Below are 14007 nucleotides of genomic sequence, written 5' to 3' on the forward strand. Positions count from 1 at the left end.
AGTTATGTGTTGTGAGACCAATGTTTGTTTTTATCAAGCCTTTGTAAACCAATGGGGCCAGTTTCCCTCAATTTTGTTGGTGTGGCCACTGGCTTTATGTCAGTTCAATGTTGTGATAACAGGGGGCACAAACGAGCTATATTCTCTGGTCCTTATCATCAAGGTTCCACACAAAGTACCACTGATGCGCTCATCCAAACCTGTCAAATATACACAAACATCGCGTTTCATATTATTCATTTCAAATGAGAGACTTTAGTTCAAACAATTTATTGTAATAGACAAAACACAGGCCTACACATAGGCTTACAGCAACACAATAAGAAACAACGTGACAAAATCATTCAGTCATATCTACAAGTCAAAACCATTGTGTGTGTGGTTTTGTAAAAATAATTTAGGTACTGGCCTATGTATTGTCCTTAAAAATCAATTATGTGGGATGGAAACAAAGCACCAATAGGTACATTTAAGGGTAAGTAATACAGTATAGATCCAGAGGCGGTAGAGAAAGCAAGACATCCCACTCTGGGGGCGGCGCCACTCTGGTCTACTTATTTCCCCCTGTGGGTGGGGAGAGTGGGAAGAGACAATAAGTAGACCAGAGCCATTGGTCTCACATGGGAACGCCAACTTACACAGACAGGAACCTTGACCATTTTTTCCAATGGTAAACTGCCTGAGTAAGACATCTTCATTCATCCACCATCTTTGATAGGCTTACAGTATAACCACACTCTAAAAATAGAAGGTTTCTGGAGTATCCTTTAGGGGTTCTTCCAATTGAAACTGGGTGGGAACCCCTGAAGTTCTTCAAAGAACCCCTTTTAACGGATCCTCAAATAACCTTTTGAAGAACCTTTTGGGGTTCATTTTTTAACTACCCCCCTCCCCAATTATTATTAATTATCATTATCATACACATAACAATAATACAATATTTTAGTTGTCAGTGTTGATTATGATTTTAGTGGCAAAGCAGAATAAAAAACATCTAAATATGAGGCAAACTCCCAGCAGAGCCCCAAGTCCAATGTGTATATCCTTTGTCCTGTTGATGTTAATGTGTTGATGTTCTCCGTATCCATAGACCGAATGATTTTGCAGTTCATGGTGATCAAACAGGTTTCCTGATATATTCATCAGAGGTGTAGGGAGGGTGAAGTCTGTGAATCCCAAAAATTGTAGTTATACAGATGATTAACAAAACATGCATACGACACTATTTTATACCTTGGTTTTTGTGGTAAATATGAATGAAAAAAACTGTTTTGATAATGGTATTCATGCACATACCTTGTCCATAACGTAGAGGCCTATGATATTTTCATTGAAGAAGTAAGGGAGGAGGATGATCTGCATAACATACCAATACCTATTGACATACCTTTGTAGGCCTCCTCATCTGTATACCTGCAGACACAGACACAAAAGTGAGCAGTTTAGTCATATGCACCCAAAACATCACCTATTCTTATAGTTTACATATTCTTACCTCTTTGTTGATTGATATCCATTGAATTGTGTTCATTTTCTGTTTTAGAAAGTTATGAAAAGATAGATAGTGTCATTATAAAACAATATAATTTTAGATCATACAAGGGACAAACCTTAAATTAAGGAGATCTTTACATTTTTAAGTTGCACCTGCCTGCATCTGCTGTCCTTTCAAATTCAAATCCAAATGTTTCAGTTGGGCAGTTAGGTTCCTGCAAGAACCCCCCACCAACTAAGGAGGTTCCTCGATGAACCCCACCTCCTATGGGGTTCTTGGACAAAACTTTTCTGGGCAATATTCAGTGCCAATAACACTAAGGTTCTTCAAAGAACTTTGAGGATCTTAGAAGAACCCTTCTTTAACCCCTAATTTCTAGAGTGCACATAACAATTGCATACAAGCATTCACTTCCTGTTGCAAAGGGGAGAAGAGAGAGAGAGCGTGAGAGAAAGAGTGCGAGAGAGAGGGAGCGAGAGAGAGAGCGTGAGAGAGAGAGAGAGAGTGCGAGAGAGAGGGAGCGAGCGAGAGAGCTCTTTGGATGACTTTTGTTGACTTGCCGTAACTTTCTGTCTCCTCTCTAATTTTCCTGAGTCTTAGTTTTGTTCTGTTTCAGATACAATCCTGGTAAGCTAGAATTGAAGTTTTTGACTGCTGAAAATCAAGATAATCAAAGGTCTGTCTGAGAAGTAGAGAAAATGAACAGAGCTGGCGTTTATGGCGGGCTTGTCTTCCTCCTCCTCATCATGACTACTGTGGAGGGTAACGGTAATGTAAAAAAATGTCCGTCTTTTACTCTACGACATTGACTCTTTTCTTATCAATTACAGACTCAAAACATTGCTGAATTGTATAAAAATGTACCCTAAGATAAGATAATTTTGCATACTATTTTTATTGTGTTGGTGAATATACCATTATGTGTTTAATCAGACATACAATTTTTAATTTACAATACCGTACTGTTTATTTACATATATTTTCCGAAATATAATACACAGAGTGTACAAACATTATGAATACCTGTTCTTTCCAAAGACTTAGAATGACCAAGTGAATCCAGGTGAAACCTATGATCCCTTATTGATGTCACTTGTTAAATCCACTTCAATCAGTGTAGATGAAGGGGAGGAGACAGGCTAAAGAAGGATTTTTAAGCCTTGAGACAAGTGAGACATGGATTGTGTATGTGTGCCTTTTAGAGGGTGAATGGACAAGACCAAAAATGTAAGTGCCGTTAAACGGGGTACGGTAGTAGGTGCCAGGCGAACCGGTTTGGGGCAAGAACTGCAATGCTGCTGGGTTTTTCATGCTCAACAGCTTCCTGTGTGTATCAAGAATGGTCCAGCACCCAAAAGATATCCAGAGGACTTGACACAACTGTGGGAAGCATTGGAGTAAACATTGGCCAGCATCCCTGTGGAACGCTTTCAACACCTTGTAGAGTCTAAGCCCTGATTAATTGAGGCTGTTCTGAGGGAAAAGGGGAGGGGGGGAGGGGGGGCGCAACTCAATAGTAGGAATGTGTTCTTAATGTTTTGTACACTCAGTGTATAATATAAAAGCTAGTAATTTGAATATTATTTGAAAAAAAAAGTTTAATACTCAAATGACCTATGGGCTGGATTGGACCACCTCGCCGTATGTTTGTCACCTCTGCGTTAAAGCATCCGTTGTGTTTTCTTTATTTAGGATATGTGTCATTCTGGAGAACTACAGTCACAATGACCTGTCCTGGTATAGGAGAATGGTATGACGGCACTACCAAAATGGAGAAGAACAGTCAAAATATCAAAGAGAATTATGATGAAAGCAAGAAAAGAGTTTACCACTGTGAATATCAGTATGATACTCAGGATGATGGTGTAAAAACAGCAACCTATCAGTTTTACTTTAAAGGAAAGGGTGAGTAAAAGTGTCCTAAAGACATCATTATGTTTAGTATAACCGTGTGCGGAGCCCCAGATTCAGCACTCATCTCTGTATCTCTGGTTATTGGCAAATTATTTACTGGACCTTTCAAATCAAATCTTTCCCTCTCCCTGAATGCACCCCAACCTCTTTTCTCCATCCCATTTGAGCGGTCGTTTCAACACATTATTTCCACCCCTATGCCTATCTGTGTGTTGTTGGTGTTACAGTGTGTAAGGACTGCTATGAGCTGAATCCGACTCTGGTGGCCGGGGCCATCATTGGGGACCTGCTGGTGACAGGAGGGGTCATCCTCATTGTGTATCTCAGGGCTCGGAAGAAGTCTGGACCTGCTGCACCCCAAAAACGTAACGCTGTTACCATCTGACTATGCATCCGCCAACAGTGGCACTTGGTGATAAGGAAGGCTCTTGACTATTTAATTTGACCATACCCAGGAGTACTCAACAACAAAGTATTCAGAGATCATAAAAATCTAAATTCCCTGTGACATAGTACACATAGGGTATCGACCATGTGTTATAAACGTTAAGTATAGTGAATGGTTTATTTATTAAATATGTGTTTGTTTATTTATGAATTGATACTAACTTATATTTGGTTTTCCCCATAGCCACTTCCCGCTCAGCAGGCCGTGGCCCACCAGTGGTTCCAAGTCCTGACTATGAGGTAGGCTGTCTACCACTACCTCTTGTCTAGCTCTCCGTCTGTATTTTTTGCTTTTATTCCATCCGTATCTCCTACCTATCCTTCATTCCACATCTCCTGGTTAGCTAAAGTCTGTCCGTATTTTAGGGAGATGATCTAGGCTAGCTATTCACAATACTTCTGGTGAAGATGCATAATAAAATAGTGGTGTTGCAATGGAAACTGATCTGTGAATCTGACTTAAACTGATCTGTGAGTCTGACTTAATTAACAACACGAAACAGCTACATCAGTCACCTAAAGCCTTTCTTTTCCCCCTGACAGCCCCTTAGTCTGGCAACCCGCAGCAGAGATATCTACGCTACCCACAGGACTGGGTAGACTGTCTTCTCACCAGACCACACCTGTTCTCTAGGACTCCTCTGATGCCCCGGACCAGCAGACCTCAGCTCACCCTGCCATCAAAGAGGAGGGGAGAAGGCTCTGTAGTGCTTAGCTTAGACTTAAATTGGCTTTTTATTTTAGCTTGATGTGTAAAATGTGTGATATTATGATTTAGTTAAAACTGTAGTTTAGAATTACTGGAACTAGTGATAATAGTGATTAACGTAGTGTTGCTCTGGAAAATAGAGATATAAAGATAGGGAGATCTTTGTAAAGACTTTTAGATGTTTGCTGTGCTGAAACAACAAGTACGTAGCTGTGTTGATCAACTGTTGTAAAATGGTATTAATGTTTGCAGGTGCCAGCCAAGTTGTTCCTCTTCACAATGTTATTGCTGCCTGTCTATACACTGAGTGTACAAAACATTAGGAACGCCTTTCTAAAATTGAGTTGCACCTCCTTTTGCCCCCATAACAGCTTCAATTCATTCAGGCTTGGACTCTACAAGATGTTGAAAGAGTTCCACAGGGATGCTGGCCCATGTAGACTCCAATGCTTCCCACAGTTCTGTCAAGTTGGCGGGATGTCCTTTGGGTGGTGGACCATTCATGATACCCACAGGAAACTGTTGAGCGTGAAAAACCCAGCAGTGTTACAGTTCTTGACATACTCAAACCGGTGCTCCTGGCACCTATTACCATTACCCATTCAAAGGCCCTTCAATATTTTGTCTTGCCCATTCACCCTCTGAATGGCACAGATACACAATCCATGTCTCAATCCATGTCAAGGCTTAAAAATCCTTCTTTAACCTGTCTCCCTTCTTCTACACTGATTGAAGTGGATCGCTCAAGTGACTTCAGTAAGGGATCATAGCTTTCACCTGGATTCACCTGGTCAGTCTATGCCACGGAAAGAGCAGGTGTTCTTACTGTTTTGTGCACCCAGTGTATTAGCACATGTACGTTATATTTTGCCTTGATTCTGTCTACTTCACTGTGAGCCACTGTGACACAAAGGAAATGTTTGTTTTATGAAGTGTAGTGCCATGCGACAAAAGAGTCTAGCTAGTTTGTGGTTCTCTATCTTCAGTGTCAGCTCTCATGGTCTAAGCCACAGATGCCTGCACCCCTTACGCTTACAGTAAATGATGGTGGATGATTGGCCAGGTCCCTCTGTTGCTAATCATGATGATCTCACCGGAAACATTTCACATATGACTGTAGACAGACTACTTACCCGCATCAGTGGAAAAAAATGTATTTTTTGCCTTACTCAAACTTTCTATAGCTAGAATGAAGTGGAAATCATGTCTATTTGATGTATATATTTTTTTTCTCTTTTGACAAGAATAAAGCCCTTCTTAGAACGTTCAGGTGTGGGTGTCTAGAGTTGTTTCCCACAGTTTTGTATCAATGAGTGACTAGATACTGTAGATCAATCCGGCCCTGAACTTACACAGCTGATTCAGCTAATTATGGTCCAGAGTGAAGACCATGAACATGGGAGCGTGCACACCTGGAACACTGAAGTGAATGGTATCTGTTAGACCTGATCAACAGTGGTTCTTTTGGAAAATTTGAGTCTTGTTTGATAAATGTGTATGTTTGCAAGTTTGGTTGATTGGTTTTTGTGTGTGTGTGTGTGTGTGTGTGTGAGGGGGTGATGTGGGCTTGGATGTGTGGGGGTTGGTTGTGTACACTGTGAGCTCTGTGTTGTTTGAGCTCTTCCGTTTGATCTCCTCTCGAAGCTCCGTTAGGAAACCGCACTTTGTAGACTAGCAGCAGTAAACCCCCATAACTACACTCGAAAAGCATTGCATGTGTCATCCGCTCTGTTCCATGAGAATATCTGACACATTCGGGCTTCCTGTAGCGCAAACCCTCCACTAAAGTTGCTCTATGTGGAAAGTCTGATAGAACAAAATTACTTTGATTCACTTGGTGATCTGCTAAAACGTAGGATGAAACCAGAAATAACAGAACACAATCAGGGAACATATAAAAGTAAATGATTTATTGTTACAATTGCAGTCGTTATTTTGTGACCAACCTTCCATTTCATTATTTATTTATTTTGGTTTTATTTCACCAGGTTAGTCTCATTGAGATTAAAAACCTATTTTCCAAGAGAGACTTGGCCAAAATAGTTGTTTCAGAGACAATTACAACATGAAACACAAAGCACGACAATTTAAATGAATTGGTGAGGTGTGTTGCATCTAGGAGTCAAAACATTGACAGCCACCCACTTTATTGTCCACCATAGATTTGTCTTTAAACTAATTCAAAAACACGAGCTCCTGCAATTTCCTGTCCTTCTGTAGCTTGTAGCAAGTGGAAGGGCCAGAGAAATAGAATAGACAAGATACCGTCCTCTGAGCGGAGCTGATAGGTGTCATTTGTCTGCTGGACAATGTAGGTACACAGGCAAAAGGGAAGCTGTCTCAGTATGGCCTTATCGATGAAGACGTACCAATGACTATGTCTCCAAAGAGCTAAGAAAGGCCAGCTCCCTCTCATGTAGAGGGTACAGTGATGAGCGAGAGCTTTGGAGTTCAAAACTAACCGTCGTACACCTTAATTGTTCAAACATTATCTGTACACAGGTTGAAAAAAAAGTATATGCTCGGATTATAAAAGCAAATCAAAAATGGTGTTACTACATGGAATAACAAAACAGCCTAAAATGTTTTTTTTTTTATTTTTTTTTTTTTTTTTTTTTTAAATACGTGGAAAATGTACGTATGTCCATAAACAATTTCTCTACAATATAAATAAATAAATAGAATTCAACAAACGTGTGATATATGGTTCCAGAAGGAAATCTTAGTTCATGCAAAACAGTAGCGCAAACTTAACAAAGCAACTGAGCAAACAGGTAATGTATGTACAGTGGGGCAAAAAAGTTTTTAGTCAGCCACCAATTGTGCAAGTTCTCCCACTTAAAATGATGAGAGAGGCCTGTAATTTTCATCATGGGTACACTTCAACTATGACAGACAGAATGAGGAAAAAAAATCCAGAAAATCACATTGTAGGATTTTTAATGAATTTATTCGCAAATTATGGTGGAAAATAAGTATTTGGTCACCTAGAAACAAGCAAGATTTCTGGCTCTCACAGACCTGTAACTTCTTCTTTAAGAGGCTCCTCTATCCTCCACTCGTTACCTGTATTAATGGCACCTGTTTGAACTTGTTATCAGTATAAAAGACACCTGTCCACAACCTCAAACAGTCACACTCCAAACTCCACTATGGCCAAGACCAAAGAGCTGTCAAAGGACACCAGAAACAAAATTGTAGACCTGCACCAGGCCGGGAAGACTGAATCTGCAATAGGTAAGCAGCTTGGTTTGAAGAAATCAACTGTGGGAGCAATTATTAGGAAATGGAAGACATACAAGACCACTGATAATCTCCCTCGATCTGAGGCTCCACGCAAGATCTCACCCTGTGGGGTCAAAATGATCACAAGATTGGTGAGCAAAAATCCCAGAACCACACGGGGGGACCTAGTGAATGACCTGCAGAGAGCTGGGACCAAAGTAACAAAGCCTATCATCAAATCCTGCAGTGCCAGACGTGTCCCCCTGCTTAAGCCAGTACATGTCCAGGCCCGTCTGAAGTTTGCTAGAGAGCATTTGGATGATCCAGAAGAAAATTGGGAGAATGTCATATGGTCAGATGAAACCAAAATAGAACTTTTTGGTAAAAACTCAACTCGTCGTGTTTGGAGGACAAAGAATGCTGAGTTGCATCCAAAGAACACCATACCTATTGTGAAGCATGGGGGTGGAAACATCATGCTTTGGGGCTGTTTTTCTTTCACAAGTAATAACAAGTAGCCTTTTTCTAAAATGTTTTATGAGACTGGAGAACACGTTGAGAGATCAGAGACCTGGCAGTGTGGTGCCAGGACAACAAAACACACATCCCGACAAGAGAGACAACACTACATAAAGAGAGACCTAAGACAACAACATAGCAAGGCAGCAACACATGACAACACAGCATGGTAGCACAGAACATGACAACAACATGGTAGCAGCATACAAAAATAGTACAAACATCCCGGTGCACAGACAACAGCACAAAGACATGAAGGTAGAGACAACAATACATCACACAAAGCAGGCCCATTTGTCAGTAACAGAGCCCATGATTGAGTCTTTGAATGAAGAGATTGAGATAAAAACTGTCCAGTTTGAGTGTTTGTTGCAGTTCGTTCCAGTCGCTAGCTGCAGCAAACTGAAAAGACGAGCGACCCAGCGATGTGTGTGCTTTGGGGACCTTTAACAGAATGTCACTGGCAGAACGGGTGTTGTATGTGGAGAATGAGGGCTGCAGTAGATATCTCAGATAGGGGGGAGTGAGGCATAAGAGGGTTTTATGTTGGACGAGCAAGGAGGCATGGCTGAGTCAAATCAGAATCCTGACTTAATGAAGTGGCCAGGATTGAAGAGCTCAGCCATGTGTTTCTTGTCAGTAACAACCACATCATCAACTTTAAGGCACATGGGCAGCTGTGAGGAGGAGGGTTTATTCTCCAGGTCTTTAACCATTTTTCAGAACTTTTTGGGGTTTTACCCACAGAGTGAGAACTTCTCCCTAAAGTAACTAACCTTGGCCTTCCGGATAGCCTGAGTGCACTTATTTCTCATTTGCCTGAACAAGAGCCAGTCGGCCTGAGTATGTGTGTGCCGAGCCATTCACCAAATGCAATTCTTGAGGTGGAGTAACTCTGCAAGATCAATGTCGAAACAGAGGCTGAATCATTTTTTAATTCTAATTTTCTTTACAGGGGCGTGTTTGTTAACAATACTACTGAAAATATCAAAAACGAAGGTCCAAGTGTCTTCGACAGAGGGGATCAACCTGATTCTATACCATTTTACAGAGGCCAGTTCATGAAGGAAGGCTTGCTCATTTTTTAGCAAGCGTCGTTTCACTGAGCAGCCATTACGAACACAGGCTGTAAAAAAGTGATCACTAAGGTCCTTACAGAAAACACCAGACTGATATCTATCAGGATTATTTGTGAGGATAACATCAAGAAGATGAGCCTTTTCCAGGTGTTTGGAGTCATATACCTTGTGGGATTGGTAATAATCTGAGAAAGATTTAGGGAGTCCCATTGCTCTAGGACTTGGTCAGGTGGTTTAAGCATGTCCCAGTTTAGGTCAACTAGCAGGACAAAATCAGACTTAGTGTAAGGGGCCAGGAGAGAGCGTAGGGCAGGTAGGGTACAGGCCGGTGCTGATGGAGGACGATAGCATCCAGCAACAGTCAACAAAGAGCTATTTGAAAGTTTAATACTTAAAACCAACAAATCAAATTGTTCAGGGATCAACTTGGTGGAGACAACCGAGCACTGAAGGTGATCCTTGGTAAAGATTGCCACTCCCCCACCTTTCAGAAGATCTGTCTTGCTCTTCCTTAACCACGTCTCAGTAATGACCAACACATCTGGATTGGAGCTGTGAACCCACACTTTCAATTGATCGATTTGAGGTAATAAGCTTCTAGGTTTCACATGCAGAAAACCCAGGCTTTTGCGAGGGCAGAAATCAGTGAAGCAGATATCAGAGCACAAATAGGAATTGGGGCTAGCAACAGTAGATGGGCCAGGGTGTACATGCACATTTCCAGATATCATTAACAGTAATACAATCAAGGCATAGGACAGGGAGAGCTCTGCAGTGTTGATTTATGAAATCTGAATGTGCATCAGATGGCAACAAGATCATATTGTAGAAATTTCATCAGGTGACATGAATACAAAGCCGGAGAGAGGTGGTTAGAATGGGATGGGAGGGCAAAAGTCTGTGTAACAAATAGAGAGAAAATCCCCAGCTACAATAAATGACATTGCCACAGTAGTTTCTATATAACTAGATACACATCTACCGCCATGTCTCCCCCTGTACCAGACAGGGGGAGACAACCAGGGCAGATGGTGAACAGATCGCCAGGTGGAATCCAAGCAGCAGGCAATGGGAGTAGGTGTCACACCCACTTGGGAGAAGCTTTTATTTCTGGAGGCAGATTTCTTGTAGAAAATGCCAGTCTCTGAACAGCAGGAGGGGGCTTCAAGGACCTCTATGCCAGGTGGTGTCAGATGAATGCCCCAAAACTTCTCCAAGACTCCAGCCACCCAAGTCATAGACTGTTCTCTCTGCTACCGCACTGCAAGCGGTACCGATGCACCAAGTCTGGAAGCAACAGGATCCTGAACAGTTTTTACCCCCAAGCCAAAAGACCTCTAAATAAACTGAACAAAAATATAAAAGCAACATGTAAAGTGTTAGTCCCATGTTTCATGAGCTGAAATAAAAGATCCATGAAATGTTCCATTCACACAAAAAGCATATTTCGCTCAAATTTTGTGTACAAATTAGTTTATATCCCTGTTAATGAGCATTTCTCCTTAGTCGAGATAACCTATTTATCTGACAGGTGTGGTATATCAAGAAGCTGATTCAACAGCATGATCATTACCCAGGTGCACCTTGCGCCGAGGACAATAAAAGGCCATGCTAAAATGTGCAGTTTGTCTCATAACACAATTCCATAGATGTCTCAAGTTTTGAGGGAGCTTTTCTGACTGCAGGAATGTCCACCAGAGCTGTTGCCAGATTTTTTCTACCATAAGCCACCTCCAACGTTGTTTTAGAGAATTTGGCAGTACTTCGAACCGGCCTCACAACCGCAGACCATGTGTATGGCATCGTGTGAGTGAGTGATTCGTCTTAAACTTCAATTTTGTATAATAGTAAAACAAAAAAATACATGTATTTTTACTGAATTTAGGCTTGAAATGTTACAAGAAATAACACCTTCACACAAAGATATTGATTTATCTTTATTTTGTGTCTCCTACAAACCTTTTCAATTGTAAATAAATATTTCTCATGTCAGTGATGAAAACTTGTGTTTCTATCAATTTCAATTTAATCCACCAGAAAAGACAGAAAAAATAATACAACAAATATTGTGGTTAAACTCAAATATACCAATTGATAAAAAATAAAAATACATGTTTTTTATTTTAAAAAAGAAGGTATAATCTTCGTAAATTATATCATAAATAGGACAGATGGAGTTGTCACACATGCAGCTAACAAAAACATATGGAAATGTCTGCTCTACCCAAAATTACAACCAACTAATTGCAGAATTACCGCAAAAATAAAAGAGGAAAGTGGAAGGGGGAAAAGTAAGGAACTTGTCTGTCGGCCCTGCATTAAAGACCAAAATAGGTTAAAGAAAATTGTGATAAATAAAAAGGTATACCAGTTTCATTTAAAGACCATAAACATTGACAGCTGTGCCATATAGATCGCAAAATAGTTGGGAAGAGATTTTTTTTGACGTCCCGATTCCATGGCACATGGTTAATGAACTGATACGGAAAACGACGCCAGATTCAATTTAAATTATTTACAAAATTCTTGCAACCAATATAATGTTATATATATGGGGATACAGCAGCCATCCCAGCTCTGCAGATTTTGCTGCGAAGAGACAGAATCATTAGACCATTTGTTTTGGTACTGTCCATATGTAACTTGTTTTTGGTCACAGGTCCAGGAATGGCTGAAGAATTGCTATATTTACCTTGAGCTAACCCTGCAGATCGCACTACTGTGTGATCTGAAAAGTCATAGTCAATCGACCAATAATAGAATAATAATTTTAGCAAAAACAAAAAATTAAATGTACAATCTGTAGAAACAATGAGAATAGAAATGTTCAGAACTTTTGTGAAACATCACAGATGATAAATATATGGCAAATAGAAAGAGAGATACTTAAGAGATAGATGGGAGGGGTTGAATGGAGCTGAAGGTTGGGACTAATAGCAACCAATAACAAGATAACTCATGTAAAAGATAGTGTCTGTAAAACATAAATAGGTTAAGAACGTTTGTCAAAGAGCACAGTTTGAAAGATACAGCAAATATAATTCAAACTGGATGGACATTAGAAATAATGGGAGAGGTAGAGGAAGGACAGAGAGTAAAAACAAACCAAATAGAACAATTGTAAAATGAACTGTGTCCATAAAATGTACATAGTATGTATAATTTGTAAGTAGGAGCCTACGCGTTGTTGTTCACTAGTTTACTACAATTAGGAGAGGAATGGTAGGGTTAGAAAGGAATAAAGGAAAATATATATATTTTTAAAGATGTGTACAGTTGTCAGAAGTTTACATACACCTTAGCCAAAATAAAAAAGCCTCAATTTTTCACAATTCCTGAAATGTAATCCTAGTAAAAAATACCCCGTCTTAGGTCAGTTAGGATCACCATTTTATTTTAAGAATGTGAAATGTCAGAATAATAGTAGAGAGAAGGACTTATTTCAGTTTTTATTTCTTTCCTCACATTCCCAGTGTGATGACCACGATTTGTGATCATCAGCTATCCTTTAGCTCGAAAAGCTATCGGCAGTTTTGTACAACGCGACTCAGACCAGAACATACCGGACCTATTTTTCTCTCCATATCCCCGGATTTCAACCGCAAGCTCTGGACATTTACACATGGATCTCGCAGCTAGCTAGCTGCTATCCGTGTGACTATTGGCTTACGTCGATCCCGGAGCAAACATCAATTATTCCGGAGGTAGCCAGCTGAAGAGTTCCATCAGCCACTCCTGGGCTACAATCACCTATCCGGACCCATTTTATTGCTGATGCGGAGCCCCACCGGGCCTTCACAACTGGACTACCGACGTTATCTGCCCGAGGGAGTTATCCAACTGGCCCCTCCATCGCGACGTTACCTGAACGCCCATCTGCGGCCCCGCTAACCGTTAGCTGTCTTATCGGCTGCTATCTGAATAGGTCTATCGGAATATTTTTCTTGGGTCACTATAACTATATATATTTTGCCAATTGGATTGATCCCCTCTACTACACGGAACCCCACTAATCTACCGTCGGAAACGCACGAGGTGGCTAAAAACAGACCTCCATCCTATGCTAGCTTGCTACCGATGGCCCGGCTAGCTGTCTGAATTGCCGTTACCCCAACCAACCTCACTACTCACTGGACCCTTTTGATCACTTGACTAAGCATGCCTCTTCTTAATGTCAATATGCCTTGTCCATTGCTGTTCTGGTTAGTGTTTATTGGCTTATTTCACTGTAGAGCCTCTAGCCCTGCTTATTATACCTTATCCAACCTTTCAGTTCCACCACCCACACATGCGATGACAACACCTGGTTTCAATTATGTTTCTAGAGACAATATCTCTCTCATCATCACTCAATACCTAGGTTTACCTCCACTGTATTCACATCCTACCATACCTTTATCTGTACATTATACCTTGAAGCTATTTTATCGGCCCCAGAAACCTCATTTTACTCTCTGTTCCAGACGTTATAGACGACCAATTCTCATAGCTTTTAGCCGTACCCTTATCCTACTCCTCCTCTGTTCCTCTGGTGATGTAGAGGTGAATCCAGGCCCTGCAGTGCCGAGCTCCACTCCTATTCCCCAGGCGCTCTCTTTTGATGACTTCTGTAACCGTAA

General features: G+C 40.8%; 1 protein-coding gene and 1 long non-coding RNA gene across 3 annotated transcripts; one reads left to right on the forward strand and one right to left on the reverse strand.

Annotated features, from left to right (window-relative positions):
- Positions 1–254: 254 nt before the first annotated feature.
- On the reverse strand, positions 255–1536 carry LOC121839093. Its single transcript, XR_006078665.1, has 2 exons — positions 1496–1536; positions 255–1413 (listed from the first exon to the last, which is right to left on the reverse strand). It is a non-coding gene; the product is annotated as an uncharacterized LOC121839093 (long non-coding RNA).
- Positions 1537–1954: 418 nt separating this feature from the next.
- Positions 1955–4530, forward strand: LOC112265197 (T-cell surface glycoprotein CD3 epsilon chain). 2 transcript variants are annotated; one of them, XM_024442294.2, is made up of 5 exons: positions 1955–2257; positions 3188–3400; positions 3637–3774; positions 4041–4096; positions 4400–4530. In XM_024442294.2, exons 1-5 carry the CDS (start codon positions 2194–2196, stop codon positions 4454–4456), a joined length of 528 nt encoding a protein of 175 aa, XP_024298062.1. In that variant the 5' UTR covers positions 1955–2193; the 3' UTR covers positions 4457–4530. The 2 variants fall into 2 exon arrangements, with proteins under 2 accessions (XP_024298062.1, XP_024298061.1); XM_024442293.2 differs by having other exon boundaries at positions 1959–2263.
- Positions 4531–14007: the final 9477 nt, after the last annotated feature.

This window comes from Oncorhynchus tshawytscha, linkage group LG13 (genome assembly GCF_018296145.1).
Source record: "Oncorhynchus tshawytscha isolate Ot180627B linkage group LG13, Otsh_v2.0, whole genome shotgun sequence".
NCBI lineage: Eukaryota > Metazoa > Chordata > Actinopteri > Salmoniformes > Salmonidae > Oncorhynchus > Oncorhynchus tshawytscha.